The sequence below is a fragment of the Salvelinus namaycush genome, chromosome 4 (genome assembly GCF_016432855.1).
Source record: "Salvelinus namaycush isolate Seneca chromosome 4, SaNama_1.0, whole genome shotgun sequence".
NCBI lineage: Eukaryota > Metazoa > Chordata > Actinopteri > Salmoniformes > Salmonidae > Salvelinus > Salvelinus namaycush.
In genome coordinates, this window is record NC_052310.1 from 22686890 (window position 1) to 22704492 (window position 17603).

At 43.1% G+C, this 17603-nt stretch overlaps 1 protein-coding gene across 1 annotated transcript; it reads left to right on the forward strand.

The window, feature by feature from the left end:
- Window positions 1-3806: 3806 nt before the first annotated feature.
- Window positions 3807-15824, forward strand: nfil3-2 (nuclear factor, interleukin 3 regulated, member 2). Its single transcript, XM_038991474.1, has 2 exons — window positions 3807-4057; window positions 11595-15824. Exon 2 carries the CDS (start codon window positions 12100-12102, stop codon window positions 13807-13809), a length of 1710 nt encoding a protein of 569 aa, XP_038847402.1. The 5' UTR covers window positions 3807-4057; window positions 11595-12099; the 3' UTR covers window positions 13810-15824.
- The last annotated feature ends 1779 nt before the right edge of the window (window positions 15825-17603 follow it).

Here is a 17603-nt window from a genome sequence, read left to right on the forward strand (position 1 = left end):
CAAATTTTATTTGGTGCAGGTGTAGTGGCAAAATTACACCAAGGTTTAATTGCTATATCACTAAATAACAACACTCAACCCATCAAGTCATTTAATTATTATTTGCCCCTAGTAACCAACCCCTACATTGAATGAGATAGGCCTATCTAAACCAGCACGTGTGTCAATGTGGACAAGTTAAATCAATCAAGATGAAGAGAAAACAAGGCGACAGTAGACCTCTGTAGAGGCTCCATGTACTCCATGGATCCAGCAGTGCAGAACATCTTCCATTCACTGAGCTCTGTGCTGTTCCAATCTCATTACAAAGGAGAGGTTCTCCTCAACCTGCAGCTGGATTCACAGGTTCCTCAGTCAAATTGGGGATTCCTGTAGTGAGAGTGGGAGGAAGAGGAAGGGTGGGGGTGGAGGAGAGGAGTTAGGCTAGTTAATGAAGCCACTACTGCAGCAGCTCACTACACAACCACCCCCAATAACACACCCCTTAAACCGCAACCCCCCTGCTACTCCCCTCTCCATTCTGTCCCCCCTGTTTATCAGCGGGAGATAATGCCGGTTGCTAGGCAGGAAGTGCGACAGTTGCCATGGGAACCCATGCATACGTAGCTAGGAGGGGGAGTGGTTGGGTGGGGTACAGAGGGAGTGGGGGGTGGGTGCGTCAAGTTCACGGCCAATGCTTTAGCTCTGAACAAAGAGGAATGGGAGAGAGAGGGGTATAATGGAAGCATGGCGGTGCTTGGTCCATGTTTGGGGTTCTCTCCAGATGATGAGATGGACATAGAGTAGGCATTTTCAGGTAAACAGCAATTACTAGACATAGAAAATGAGGACCAATCCTCTAAGCCTCCATATGACCCAAATGAATAAAACATCTATATGCATTTGCTCTCGAGGTTGTTTCTATCATTGACATGTATGAGGACGGTATTGCTGCATGCTCGCTACCTCCATTCATTATCCACAATACAAAGAAACACAAAGAAAACCTATCACGAATGGTGAGTCAACCTGCTCATTTGTGAAACAAACGAGGCATATGGAGACACACTTGTGTCTGTGACTGTGTTCAATAGCACAATGATAAACAATAAAAGGCATGGCATTGCAGGTAGATCCACAAAGTGCATTTGAAAGCTCAAGTGGGTCAGTTGAAGAAAGAGAGAAAGAGAGAGAGAGAAAGACAGAGACAGAGAGCATATGCTGAACAAAGATTGAGCCTGAAGTCAGACTTCATCCCTCCATGCCCTGCGGCTCTCTTCGATCACATGAGAAGGAACCAGGGCCTTGAAGATAATGAGAGAGATCAAATAAAAGCATCTGCAATTGGAAACAGCCCTCTAGGCATCCAGCCAGTCCTTTTGTTCCAATCAAAACTGCTGTGGACACAACAAAATGCATGAAATAATACCGTTATCGCTCCAGTTGTTTCCATGGCTCTCTGTGACGCAAGACAGAACAGGCACAGGTTGTAAGGTCAGATAGTGGAGGGCAGATGGACTGGAGAGAGGAAGAGGATGTAATCATCACAAAGCACAGGAGGTCACAGTCTACCTCCTAACCATGAACCTGTCCCACCAGGAATTCATTTACCAGAAAAAAATAAGAATGAGAGTGAAAATGAGCAGTCAACCTTCCCCTTGCTGTAACTACATGGCATCTTCATATGCAGCTAGGACATAGGCCTAGGCCTAACATATATTTCTCATTCCAAGTTAAGATATGCATTAAATGAGCAAAAGGATATAGATATTTCAGACAAATAATTTTTGTCAAGGGTCACAGATTACATTCCAAAAGTCTAAACTCCATTTCAATCATTTCAGCCTGTCATTACTGTACTGGGTAACACATTTCTGAACTGGCAATAACAGCAATAAATACAATTGCAGTCATATTTTAGTTCACTATTTGGGAAGTACCAAAAACACACAAATTCAACCAATGTGTTACAATTGTGTATTTAAAACTATGTGAAGTGCTACCTTCTATATGGTGTAAGACGACAGGGGGCTTTAATAATCAACTAAGACTTTCATTACTGAATGCTGTGCATTGTACATTTCATGCAAAACATGACAAATCGTGTGTCATAAGAGGGAGGATGCCAATAAAGTAGCCTGCAGTATAAGAGGTTTCAATGTCTTTATCAAATGAGAATGAGGTACTGAGCTCTTGAGATTCAAGCGGTTATGCAAAAACTGTAACCAGATGCATCGAACCACAAGGCCACAGCTGCTGGAAATGAGAGCCAATGTCACAACAAAATCAGACAACTTACTGCAATATGTCTACAAATTACTAAAACAAATTTTCATCCTGTTCTTGCTTGGCATGAGTGATCAACCTGGTCTCAGACTAGACGTAAAATAGTAAACGGAAATCTGGAACACTCAAATTAGCATGACATGTTACGTTTGGTATGGTTGCATTTATTTTTTACATTTTAGTCATTCAGCTGACGCTCTTATCCAGAGTGACTTACAGTAGTGAGTGCATACATTTGAATACTTTTTTCGTAGGGTGGATAGGTGGGCATGTAACACGTGATCGAATCTCATCACAAACAACTTGAACATTTTAGCTAATTAGCAACTATTTATTACTTTTTAGCTACATCCTTCCCCAAACCCTAACTTTAACCCTTTAACCTAACTCCTAACCCTAACCTTCACCTCACAGGAGGCTGCTGAGGGGAGAACAACTCATAATAATGTCTGGAAAGGATTAAATGGAATGGTATCAAACACATGGAAACCATGAGTTTGATGAGTTCGATACCATTCAATTAATTCCATTCCAGACATTACTATCAGCCCGTCCTCCCCAATTAAGGTGCCACCAACCTCCTGTGCTTAACTCTAACCTTAACCCCTAACCCCTAGCCTAGCTTACATTAGCCACCTAGCTAACATTAGCGTTAGCCACCTAGCTAATGTTAGCGATAACAAATTGGAATTCGTAACATATCAAATGTATTGCAAATTCGTAACACATTGTACGAATTGCAATTCGTAACATATCATACGAATTGCAATTCGTAACATATACGAAATGTAATTCGGAACATATCATACAAAATGGATGATGGACATCCACAAATGAATACATACCATACCAAACAAAACATAGCTCATTTGAGTGTCCTGGATTTTCGTTTACTATATTATGTCTACCCCTGAATCCAGGTTGCAGCTATGTGTATGTCACAATTGTATGTGGCCATGTCACAATTGTAACTGATCGTTGTAGCTCCTGATAAATGTGTACCACTGGATTCAAACCCATGTCACCTGCTCCACGTTAAGCTAAAGCCTAGACTATGCAGGCTATGCCTTCAATCTTCTGAATATGAAGAAAGAACTACTCATGTGCTAATGAGGGACAATGTGAATAGATTTTGGTTTGCGGATTAGAATAAAAATAAAGCTATATTTAAAAGGGCGAAACTGAGCCGTCTGGAGTAATTAGGCCTATCCATTCAATAAAGGGGCACACATTTCTCCCCCAAACAACAGCTGTTGGATACAATTGTTTCTTTATATATCTTCTGCTGAAGGCTTGTTTCTAAAAATGTCTCCCCACCATTCCATTTTTCTAAGTCTCTCTCTCACTCTCTCTATTAACCTAATTAGGGGTATCTCACCCTACATCTCAGCAAGTCTGGCTTAGTCCCTCCCCTCTCTCCATCTCTCTGCAACAGAATTCGAAGGAGAAGAAAGGGGAGGGGGCAGATACGGAGCGCGCGAGCGAGAAACAAAACGTGACTAGGCACCCAAAGACTCCTGTTATGCAACTACTGACCTACTAACATACAATTGGAGACATTGAGAGAGCAAGGAGGAAATTGTAGCAAGTCCCTAACGTAATAAGAGAACAGATTCAAAATAAGCGACACAGAATTCATGCTCACATACAGGCACTAATCACAGAGCTCGCACTGTACTTGAAGGACGATCGCACATTTGAATTCGATAGTAGTCGGAAATAGGAATTGTTGAACAGAAACGTGGCTGTTATATTAGACTTCGCACTGTGGGCTTTTATTTACACATACACGGTAAGCATTTATTTTATATGGATTGCCTTTAAATGTCCAGTCGATTCATGTATATAATGTGACTTATTATTTGTGAAAACAATTCAATCCAATTGTTTAATAATAATAATTTCACTGTTATTTAGTGGCACTTCGATTAGACTTTTCATCATTTTTGTTTTGCATGAATTTCAAGTTCACTGATACATTGTTGCAAACATTTTGGCACAACGGGAAGTGTTTATAATGTTGGTGACTGACGTTGAACCATATGTATGTTCTGTCAAGGCGAGGCGTTTCCCCCCTATTTAGTGGCAGCATGTATTTGAGGATGATAACGAGAAGTGGGTGCATGGAATTCCTTCAGATCAAGGAACGCTGGGTGGCAGGGGCCACAGAAAACACACATATTTGGAGTAGCTTCGCCCCCCCCCCCCCCCCCCCCATCATAGTAGAGTTTTGAAAATATTGAAAGATACAATAACTTGAAATACGGTAAAATTATTTTTCTTTTGATTAAAGCCTCTATTATTTAGTAACACAAGTATGGACATTTATTTCAGCAAAAAAAATGAATTTGCCTATTGTAAATTATATAAAGACAATTCAATATATATAATATTAAAATTTTAATTTAAATGCTTGTGAGTTAAAAAGACACTGTTATGACTTGAAACGGCACCATTATGGCACGAAACGTGTCTTTTTGGGTAAGGCTATGAATCCATGGGAGGCAACTGGAAAAAAAATCCCTGTCGGTCTACACCTGGACTCACGGTTAGACGTAACATAGTAAATCTAAATCCGGGACACTTCAATTCTTATGTTGTGTTTCGTATGGTATGCATTCATTTGTGGATGTCAATCATCCATTTCGTATGATAAGTTACGAATTCCAATTCGTATGATATGTTACGAATTGCAGTTAGTTGTGGCTAATGTTAGCTAGGTGGCTAATGCTAACATTAGCTAAGTGACTAACATTAGCTAGCTAAGGGTTAGGGCTAAGGTTGGGGATAAGGTTAACTTTAGGTTAAAGGGGAAGGTTAGGGGAAGGTTTAGCTAATATGCTAAGTAGTTGACAAGTATTGAAAGTAGTTGCTAATTAGCTAAAATGCTAAAGTTGTCCATAATGAGATTCAAACACGCAACCTTTGGATTGCTAGACGTTCGCGTTATACCCCACCCATCCACACTACTTTTGTTTTTGCCTAAAGTAACCTTCTGTGTTTGTAACCATACCAAGCGTAACATGCACTTATTTCAGTGACCCGGATTAACGTTTACTATGTTACGTCTAGTCTATCAGACCAGTCTGGTCTGAGGCATTGACTGTCTGAGGACACACTTCTCTCCATCAGATGTAGTAAGTAGTTATTTGTGAAAGGTTAGCCAACCCGTTAACCCTTCCCCTGCTCAGTGGGGCAAACTGAATCTAGAGTAAGGCTACTGGAGTATTGTGCTGTCCTACATCTCTGAAAACATTGTTTTGGATATTAATGATAATCTAAAGTATTGGCTGTTTCTGTAAGGTGAGCTGGATATACTGGGCATGTTTATTTCTGTCCTTATTTAGGCTGCTGGGTCAAATGTGAGCCTGTCTCAAAGTCGTGACAAGTTGTTGGATTAGCCTATGGGTAGCGAATGCAACAGGGAAACAAGCTATGTGCAAGAAACTTGCTTTTGCCTTGAATGACTTCCCCGGGGATCTGTTATAATATGCAAATGGTACATTTATCAGAGACACCACAAAGAGTAGTGGTATGTTCAGAGACACCACAAAGAGTAGTGGTATGTTCAGAGACACCACAAAGAGTAGTGGTATGTTCAGAGACACCACAAAGAGTAGTGGTATGTTCAGAGACACCACAAAGAGTAGTGGTATGTTCAGAGACACCACAAAGAGTAGTGGTATGTTCAGAGACACCACAAAGAGTAGTGGTATGTTCAGAGACACCACAAAGAGTAGTGGTATGTTCAGAGACACCACAAAGAGTAGTGGTATGTTCAGAGACACCACAAAGAGTTAGTGGTATGTTCAGAGACACCACAAAGAGTAGTGGTATGTTCAGAGACACCACAAAGAGTAGTGGTATGTTCAGAGACACCACAAAGAGTAGTGGTATGTTCAGAGACACCACAAAGAGTAGTGGTATGTTCAGAGACACCACAAAGAGTAGTGGTATGTTGAAGAGGGCAGAACACTTGTGATGTGACGTGGATATGTGCCTGCCGTGTAGGCTATTAGTTATATTGGGAAACAATTTTCGACATTGTAACGCTCTACAGCAACTATGTAACGTGCATTATAGTCTACAATTTCGTATCAGCAACACTGTTGCGCACTGCATGTCCATCTCAACTATAACCTATGCAGTTATTAGGCTACATGCATATAAGAATTTATACTGCACACACACACTTGTTGTAACTTGTCTTATAAAAGACCATCCTGCTCAGTCTGAATGTTGAATGTACCCCCACACTGCACGTGGGAATGATTGTGGAAGGAGTGCCCCCGCCCGGTGCCCGCAGCTCATGCATTTGTTGTTTAGTGATGGCATGCGCACTTGTGTCTAGCCTACTTTTGGTGCCATGGTAAGGGTGTAGGCTATTCACGCTATTCATGTTTTTATGAAAAGTCACACCGGAATTATATCTCACGAAAGTTAATCAATACCATGTAGTTTAGAATATAGCCTATGGTACATGTGTGCTCTGGTACAGGTGTGCTATGCACAATGGGAAATTACACAAAGCATTTGGTTATGCGTTACATTTTTGTAACACATTGCACTAAAGGCTAGTAATGGTGCACGTTGCATAATAAATCATTTAAGTAATTAAAACAGATATGGGTAGGGGAGATGACGCAATCAGCGGAAACCCATAGCCTCTATTGTGCTTTTCTGAGGAGGGCTAATTGGTTGGCGCATAAGGTGGACCGCTATGCCAGCTCCAAATGTAGGTCGCATTAGTCATATCGGGAAGGGGATGTGCTGCAGAGCCCCCTATAATACCAGAATAAAAACCTACCAAAATGAATCCTAGCTGGCTTAACAAAGACACCCAACCCATTCTTGCAGAACAGAAACACTGATGGGCAGCAGATAAATGTGCCTAATAAACATTTAGGTTTCCTTCATATCGTAGTGATACACAATTAGAAACATATTCATTTAGCCTTTATACATTTTCTTCAATCCTCACCTTTCTGTGCCACACCCCTTTTCTATAGGATTCATGAATCTTTCCATAAATGCTTGTAATTGCAATGATCAGCTACTATATTCCTTATTGTATTAGTAGGCTTATTTATTTTATTGCTAAAAACATGGTAATAACATGGCTATAATTATCATGAGGATGAGATTACCTATGTTTCACTAGAGCATCGTGCACAATGTCTTGTTTCACTCCTAATGTAGTTGATGGTAAACAATGTGGAGTGGGGTTTATCCTGACCCGCCTTACATTCTCAAGGTTTCCTGGCACAATGAAAGATAATGAAGGATAGAGTAGGTGCTTTGTTATTGTGCTGCTGTGGCTTGGAGGGAGAGGCAGAGAAGTAGGCCAAGGGAGCACATGTGACTGGGAAGCACATGGACTGCACTGGGTCACTCTTTTTTTCCCTGTTTAACGGAGGCTGATATGGCTGTGTTTATGGAACAAGTTGGCTTGGAACTCCGCCTGCATGTCCAAAAATGTGTACTTTTTCTTGGGAAGATAAACCCAGTCTTGAAATCAGCGTTGGACGATATTTGGGGAGACCCCTTCTACGATGTGCTACTCCAAATATCGCGATATCCGATATTATAGTTCTGCACCGTTAATGACTAAATCATTCTAGACTGTGCAATTTTTGTACTTATTTACAATGGTATAGTCGCATTCTCATTAAATAATCTTAGTGTTGCCGGGAAAAAATAAGGCTTAGTTAATTAATTTACACTTAATTTTCAACATATTGATACAGCACATCACAATATATCGTCAATGTCAAATGTCACTATTATATTTAATCATATATCGGCCCAACCCTACTTGGAATTTTGGAAAAAGCCATCTATTTGCATTCTTCCCCAGTGGGGGCAGTTCAGTTCCTCAGTCTCAGTAAAATATTGCGCCCCGGTCTGGGGTCCTCCTTATTTTACTCCTGTTCCCATTACTTTAAGACCTCAACAAAAACAAGCTTCTGAACTCAAGCCCCACCAAATATAGCTTTGTGTGGTTGTTCGGACCCAATAATTGTAAATGGCATACATTTAGATTCTCTTTGATCACTTCACAAATGTAGCCAAGCCCTTTCCTGTGGTAGAATGACTTTATATTTATTAAGTACAACAAGGATGTGTGCTCATGTTAAACAGTGCTATCAGTAACAGATTCATACTCTGATGAGATGCAGATTTTTGTTCACCTTTTAACATGAAATTGGACATAGAATTCATTATGGTCTACCACAAGCGTAGGAGTGTTCCATTGAAACACAGAGCCTCGTAAGCATAGTAGATGGGTGAAAGGGGAAGCAGTAGAATTTCTTACTATTTGACATTTGTTCTGGCAGGTCACACTACATTTGTCATAAAAACACATGAACCTTTCATTGGCAATCACTATCTCAGTACCCTGCGGTTAGTTATAAGATACACTATTGAAGTGGATAGGTTTGATGCTTAGACGTTCTGATTAACAGGTAAGGGTGGCACGCTGTGCTTCGGTGGGATACACACTTATTATGATGCTCTATTCCTGTAGCAGTAGTGGGAGACTAAGAGCTTGTGATGCATTAATCAGCAAACACTCCAGCTCCATTCATGTCTCCAGCTAATTCCAGCCGCTCGCAGAGGAGATGAGCAGCTTAGTTTTTTTTTAAAGTCAATCTGTTTGCACAGTGGAAGTGTGTTGTTGAGAGATTGATGTTGACATGATTAGTTGCCCCCTTTTTTACTTTTGTTTCCATGGGTGATATGTTGTTAACGCTGGTACAGTCCCCCGTTTGTTTACATCCTGCGAGGTGCGATCATCTGGGCTCATTTTCCCCTTTCTTTTGTCTCCCTTCTCTCAATCTCTTTGTCCCTCTCTCCGTGCATCTTTCACCTCTATAAATAGAGTACTCTCTAATACTCTGTTTCTCTCTCCATGCCTCACCCGTGGTTCCACTGACCTATATTCCAGCATGCCGTGTAGGCACTAGTCACAGCCAGGGTTTACTGAGTGGTCCCGGGTTTCTGTGGTCTTTCCACTCTTTCCCTCCTGCCCCTGAGCCACACACAAATGGCTTTTGGGAATGAGGACCTTAAAGTACTGCATTTAGCAGTGCATTATCAGGCCCTGTCTCAACCGTTTTTCCAGGCATAATCGTAGCCTGTATCCCTATTTATTCTCTACTGGGACCCAAATGACCCATACCTAGAAGGCTTGTCATCATTTTGTGGGACGCAAAACATTTTGAATTTAAAACTAGGGGTGTAATATCCCATCTAGATTTGGCTTGTTTTGTTGCTGAATTGTGCCTGGAAAGAGAAATTGGTGTTGAACCCACATTTGAAAAGTGTAGAGCAATTGGCAGTTACATAATTTTGCCCCAGACTCCTGGGAGAATATAACCCATGGAAAAAACAAATTATGAGATTGGAGGCAAAGAGAATCAGTGTGTCTCAACTCATGTTGTTCAGTAAGAAAATGAGAATAAATGAGGCAGTGAGGCAGGGATGAAACAACTCCTGTTGGCCAGCAACTAATTTGATTTAAGTAATTTGATTTTAAAGCATACAAGACCAGTTTAATGTAACCATGGAACAAGGGAACATAGTCTGAATGAGTTACCTCAGAAATGTTCCAGGAAGAATCCATCCTCAGATGCCTGTTGAATTCCTTTGCTTGCCTCAAGTCACCTGTATAGAATGTAATTGATATTGAACCAGTTAGTCAGCAACACAGATAAAATAGGCTAACTGGTACACAACCGGCAGAGACAAATTGGAAACATGAAAAGAGACACTGGAAAAGCCATTTGGCTTATTCATGAAAATCATACTTAAGAGGTTTGGCTAATGACACATATATCTCTGTTTGCCTCATTACCAGGAGAGTCCCTGCTGAGCAGGTTCCCAGACACTTCATAGTTATGAGGCTGACCACCCTGGTGTCATAATTCAAGAGAGCGTGGCACATTCTCCAGCCCCTTCCTAAGAGTTGACCTACATTCATGAATTAACCCCCAACATCCTTATCCGCCTTTACCTTAAAATCCCGTACCCTCTCCACCTCTTTTCCTTGGCGGGGAACCTTTGTCTTCATTCACCGTCAGGAACTGGTTGTCCAAATAGAATGTGCATTTTTACAGTTATTACACTTACAGTAAATTCTCCAAGTCATGAAATTTCTATGTAAACGTAGTGGGCTGTTTCTTAATATGGTTGTTTTGGAATCTTTGTTCCTGACCTAGAATTCTAAAATGGAATGAGGGGAACCCTACACCCACTGCACCTGTGTGATTCACTGTTCTGGCTCTTAAAATAAATCTGTCTGAAAGACTATTTAGAACAGCCATGAAATAAGTCAATAATGGCTGTTTAAAGCTAACAAATTCAATGTCCAATCATTCCATTCCATTACACATGGAATGACGTAATTTCGGGTAGTGTTACGGTTTCTGAGTTTACATGGTAATCATGTGCTCTCGACTTGGTTGCCAGACATGCAGTTATGATTACAAAGGCGGAGGAATAATGTCACAAATAGAAAATGTGTAATGTCTTACTCAGAAAAAGATAGTAACTCAGAAACTACTATATTGGCCTCATGTTTATTACACCATGCAAGTCAACGTCAACATGCAGGGCTAAACGCGTCCACATGCTTCCCAGCCGAAACAGTTCGGAAGAGTTTGTGCATACAATTGTGTAAGGGTACAGAATCATTTTCATGCACATTTTCTCATTGAGAAATATTGCACCAAACACCCCAGAGATGTAAAATTGCGCGACTAAGATCTCCTCTGCAAAAACGTCAAAATTAATGACAGATTTCTTGATTTATCATAGATTAATTCTGACTATTTTGAGGAAGTGTATATTGGCTACGGTATCTCAATATGGACAAAGTACTATTGCCGCTTTTTTTCCTAGATTTCCAAGCGAAGGTATTTTAAGGGAGTGTGCAAGCACACTCGTTCGGTTCGGCAAGGCGCCAGCCCAACTGAAGCATGCTGACACCTTAAGGGGTCATGTACCACCGACAGAGAAGCTCAATAGAAGGGCCATGAGGTCAGACAGTGGTTACTAGGGTCTAGTGAATATTCACTGGTTGCCAGGGGTAAGAATTCAGTCAAAGCCAGACATGCAAAACATAGATAAAAGGAGGAGGATGTGTTGAAGGAGCTTATTATTAATTATCCCTCAAAATTCTTTGATCACCAGGCATGCCAAAAAATAAAATGGATTTCATTAACAATGACATAAAGAAGATATTATTGCTTCAATCTGAATGCGTAGTGGTCGACAGCAGTCCACGAGGATTAAGACTTTTGCCTTTTCTTTCTTTGTCTCCTCAGCCTTTCATCTTGCAACTTACTGGAGAAGGAGAGAGGTAGCGCTCTTCCAAAGAGACTGACAAGCCGAGATAGACTGAGTGACCTACATCCTGCAACACGCCTGGAGCCGTAGAGCACTTCTCTGTCTGCTCAGCACAGCGCTCTCGCAAAAATATTGAAAAACAAAACAAAGACAAGAAGGTTAGAGAATTGCTCAGTGAAGATTGTCACATTCTCCACCCCAGGAACTCTTTTTTTTCTCTACAAGGCAGCTTTGACCCACTTTTCTGTGAGAAAGCTGAAGAGACTTGCCTAGAGAAAGGCTGAACATACATTGGATAAATGAGGGGAATTAACGCAGAGTTCCACCGTTTCTTGATCTTCTTGGCCAGTTTAGACACTTGAACTATAAGCTCATTCATTCAGTGAGAAATAGCTGAATCCCACTGTTTCTTATCACCCCATTCCTTGAGTTTCCTTTCCAGTGGTTGTAACAATATTCTAAACTGTCCTCCACTGAGCAACAATGGAATGCCTGAATTCACAACTCCAATCAGCAAGCTCAGAAAATAACCTGGACAGCCTAGAGACATACTCTAACTACGAAGAGTCTCTCCCATCACCTCAAGGAACCCCCTCTCGCCAGGGGCGTCTCGTCAAGCCCAGCATGAGTTGCAGACGCAAGCGTGAGTTCATCTCTGATGAAAAGAAGGATGCATTCTACTGGGAGAAGCGCCGTAAGAACAACGAGGCGGCCAAACGCTCCAGGGAGAAGCGACGACTGAATGACATGGTGTTGGAAAACCGGGTCATGGTGCTGAATGACGAGAACTGCCGCCTGAAGACGGAGCTGCTGCAGCTGAAGCTGCGCTTTGGCCTTATCACCACTGCCTCCTACATGGAGAAGAGCCAGCAGCTCACTAGTGGAGGCAATGGGAGATCCTCCACATCCAATTACTACTCCAGCGGCTACTCCAGCAGCTCCCAGGTGATGATGAACTCTGACTCCTCGGAGACTGAGCAGTCAGGCAGCGGGGGGGGGCATAGTCAACTGGTGACGTCCTCCCCCCATGGGTCCCTTTCAGACATGTCAGATGGGTCCTCCCGGGACAGCCCAGAGCCTGCGGTCTACGGGATCAAGCAGGAGGAAAGCAGCCTGGAGATGGACATTGGAAGCAGCATGTTCAACGTCCACCATAGCCTGTCCTCCACACATCACCAGGAGGAGATGGAGTCGGTCTACCACAGCCAACAGCACCACTCCTACCACCACCAGGAGAGCATCACAAGCCAGACCAGTCAGGTCCCTCCACCCACCCAACAGAGGAGTGTCATACTCTATCGCTCCAGTAGTGCCTCCTACCCTGGGGAGAGCCAAAGGCAGCAGGACATAGATCAACAGACAGCCCAACAGCAGAGTGCTCAGGCCAGCCAGGCTCGAGAGAGCCACACGGACAGCTCAGAGAGACTGGCAGAGGTGACCAAGCAGATGGAGAGGAAGACACTAGACTCTCCTCCGTACCACTACTCAGACTGCCACAGCGAGGCAGGAGAGAGGCAGGTGTACAGAGCTCTGCAACAGGAGCAAAAGATCCAGACGGGCCTCGCTCCAGACATCCTCCAAAAACAGGAAGCTGTCACGTCCCACCTGTACCACAACCAGGCTAGTCACTGCTATCTTAGCGCCCAGGACGAGGAGCCCCCCATACTGACCTATGAGGGCGGGGCCAGGAGTGAGGGGTACTACCAAGAACACTCAACCTCAGGCAAAGACACCTCCTCTAGTGACAATGACCCCCGCAGCTCTGACAAGGAGGCCTCCACGGACGACGAGTCCCCGTCCTCCTCCTTCTCTGACGCCGGGAGTTACCTCCAGCACTTGTCTGTCTCACACCAGCCAGGGTCCCCTCTGCCCTCCCCGCAGGGCTCCTCCCAATGCCAAAGCGGGGACACCCAGGCAGAGGTTAAGGGCACTGCCCTGCCTCACAAACTGCGTCTCAAACACAGAGCCATGAGCTCCCAGCAGGACTCTCCCACCACCACTCCTCCTTCCTCTATCCTGCCCCTGCCCCAGCACCCTTACCTGGCCCTCACGCAACAGCAGAGCGGCAAAGAGAGGGAGAGTGAGAGCCAGCCCCCCACAGGGTTCTATAAGCAGCCGTCCTCAGCTGAGTCTAGGAAGGAGAGTGGGAAAAAGGAGTCGTCAAGCGGACGCCGTAACAACAAACGAGACTAAGTGCCTATAGAACACTTGAGGGCAACACAAATTTGTTGAGGTTTCTTACATTGTGAGGTGTCTCTGATGCTGCCTTAGATCAAAATACGCTCTTTCCCTTTCCCCTCCTCAATCTCAATCCACTATCATTCCTTTACCCCCATCTACACCTCCCTCGCCTTCATGTCCTGGGACTAAAAAGCTGGACTGAAGCCCAAAACAGGGCTGGACTTCTGGGGGAACAGTATTCTATATGTATATATTGTATATACACTTTTCAGTTCTTGCATCTTCTCCATAATTACAGAAGGACTTTTGTTTATAAATGAGAGGAGGGATGAAACTCTTTCATATCGTTTTTCGTCAAACCACAGTTGGTCATTTCAAATGAGAATATAAGTTGACCATTATTGGAACTATATTGTCAGCTTTCAGTGCCCCTCCTAAGGTGCACATCTGGCGTTAGACAAACATAGCAGCAACATTCTGGGAACATTCCCTTGACCAAAGATGCAACACAATGAGAAGTTCCATCCCTCTTCCCTAACCCTACCTCTACCAATCCATATTTCCCTTCCCATCTCCATGATCTCACACAGCCCATCCATTATCTTTCTTGTTCAAGCACTTGGTTTGTATATTACTGTAAATTTACCAATAATTTATAAATATATATTTTTGAAGAAAACCAACAAATGTCACAACAATGCGACAAACTGTTGAGGCAAGAAAGGACTTGGACGTTATCATCCTGTGTTTGTCAGAATTACTGTACAGTCACATTGCGTCTACTGTTGCAAACTCCTCTTAAGTTAAAAAGCCTTTCATGTAATCACTTTAACTCTATTTACAGAAACATGGCCAATAGCTTTTGAAATGCAGCTTACCTGTTATTGCAGTAGATGTTTAAGATCTTAGACAGCATTCAATCAAAGTCAATCTGAGACAGAACTAGGCTGCTGGCCTAAAGTTGAGCATCATCAACAGTCTAGACTTCCACTGTTCCCATGTCTTAGCCCAATGTATTTATTCCTATGCCCACATCTGCAGAAAACCCAATAGGAGCACAGACTAAAATATGAATGTGTATAAACTTTAACATATAAAAGCTCAAGTTAAAACCGTAAAGTGGGGAAATATAGGGGAGAGAGTTATTTTAAGTATAGTAATATAATCTAAATGATATGTGTGATATTTGAACTCTGAGTGAGGCCACCTAGTCTCCTCTGCAAATCGACACACTACACAATGCACTGAGCTCAGAACCTCAGGCTTCTGACCTGACGTCGATCCACTGCCCTAGAGACACAGAGTTAAACCTAGATACTAGGTAATTGGATCTCTGAAACAGAGGCTAATTTACTATATTACACAAATAGCCCATGACATTAGAAAAACCTGGTTAAGAATATTCAGAGCTATTGCAATTAAGTTTTGTAAAAACTAAGGACAATCTCTACTTTGTTAATGAAATAGGGATTTCCCCTTTTTCTAATGTGCCTCTGTAGTGTAATACATGGGGCGTCCACCCCCGGCCTTTATTCTCCTCGTATTGGGTGACAATGAGAAGCCTGCATTGTACCACACAGTTTTATAAAGTATATGTACCATGTTTAGCTTTTTTGCCACTTGTGTATAAATGTAAAGCTTTCCCTCTCTGACAACACTGTAATGTTAATGTCATTGTTTTATTTTCTGATTATTATTTTCTGATAAGTGTTGTTCTGTTATTATCTTCGTGTGTCTTTCTCCTATTGACCGTAATGATGTATTTGCGCCATACCACCATCCTCCCCTTTTTCAATGTGTTTTAAATCAGTGATGCTTGTGTTTTTGCTGATGGTTTTATGAAAAAGATTCAAAAAAGACAAAGATGCAGACGAGACTAGTGTGGTGTTTAGCAGTAGGTGGTGTCTAGGTCGCCACCACCCCTTCTTTTTGACATGGCTGTGTATGTAAAGACACTAATATTCATCATGGAAGATGGATGCATTTCAAGATTGAAAACAATAAAAAGGATGTTGAATTTCTCAACATAGCGTAAAAATATTGTCAGATTTCTCTTTTCTTTACTCTTGTCTATGGGGGTTACACACAGTTCATGATGGGTCTGTTTGAAAATCAGCTGTGCATATGCCAGACGGATAAAGACCAAAACCTCCCTGTAGTTATCACTTGATACTGAATACAAACTGGTTCATAGGTTAGTTATAACACTGCAAAGAATAATAATAACCATATGCTAGCTAGCGTAATAAACAAACTATAATTTATACCAGAGCAGCTGCTGACAACCAACATTCTTCTATGGCCATTTAAATCACTGCCTACTAATTTAACACAGCCACAAAGCAGAGCCGCGAGGTACAATGATTAGACAGACACAATCTAAATCAAGGCAAGACACAAATGATGGCCTAACCTAGGTGTTTGTAACCACAGGCATGTTTAACAGAGACTCTTGAGTCCTCATCTCTTTTAGCAGGTGTGGGGACACCCTGTTTCCAGTCGTCACAAATAGCTTGGTTACAGTCACTCCCTGGGCTCCTTACTTTCCTGACACACAGGATTCATTTGAAATGAGAGGAGCATTGGAGTGACACACTGACACACATTTTCTAGACAGACCGCCTGTCCGACCTCCCTGATGTAACAGTGGCCTACTTCCTGTCGCTAACTCTCTATAAGCCCGCAGACCTACGCACGCAGGGCAGAGATGTACCCGTACGACCACACTAAACACACAAACGCCCTCAGATGTACGCACACGCACATACACCTACAGATTATGACCCCCCCCCAACAGAACGGAGGACCTCTCTTATGCCCCAGTCCACTTTATAAAGGCCTCATTCAACCTGACACAAACCACTTTACCCAGAGGGAAAACTGGACAAGCTTCCTCTCCTTCTCTAAGCCCAGTCCTAACATACCTCACAGCCTAATCTCATAGGCTCTCACTGAACAGGCATGTCCATGGCGCTTTGACCTACAAAGTAAGTGCAGAAATAGTCTGTCCCTGCTGCCAACTCTCCAGGCCCATGTTCAGTGTCACAGCAGACCTGTCATGAGAAGAATACATGGGGCTGTAAATCAAGGCAGAGCCCAGTGGGGCAGCGTCTTTTCCTCATCCTATCTTCTCTGCCGCCCTCCCAAAACACACAACACCGAGGTTATGTTCATAACAACACAGAGACAAAGGGAGGGAGTGACCTGGACTAAGCCTGCAAACAAAGCAGCTCTTTGAGGGCTGACACCTCAATGCCCTTCACAAACGCACACAAAATATTTTTGCCTTTCGTTCAGCCCATGCTTGGTCTGGGTGGTGCGACTGATGTCACCCTGCAATAGTGTCAACGTGACATTCCTTGACAACTGCAGCACTCATCTACTGGATTCTGCTGTGTTTCCCCTTTTCCTGATTTGATTGGAGCACGGGGTCGCGTCCATAAACAGGTTAGGAGAAAAGTAGGTCAACGTGAGAGTGGAACAAGAGAAGGAGGAAGGCATGGGGAAAGGAGAGGAAAGGAGGGAGGGAGGAGAGAGAGGTGGGGGCTGGAGGACTGGATGTGCATGTCACAAAATGATTCCTGCAGAATAGACCTCCTGGAAAACAGAGCACAAACAAGGCTCTCCAGTTACCTGGCTGTCCCTCCCAGCCTGGGGAAGAGGGTCAGTGGAGCAGCCAGCGTGGGAGGGGGCCGCAGGATTACACAGGCCTGTCTCACGTCCAGTGTGACACGCTGCAACCTTTTCACACATTTCTGGGGCAGGTTGCAGACACCTCTGGGTTTCACAGCAGGGGCAAATCAAAG

Coding starts and splice junctions, on each gene's coding strand:
- nfil3-2 (XM_038991474.1), top strand. CDS start 12,100: ATGGAATGCCTGAATTCACAACTCCAATCAGCAAGCTCAGAAAATAAC.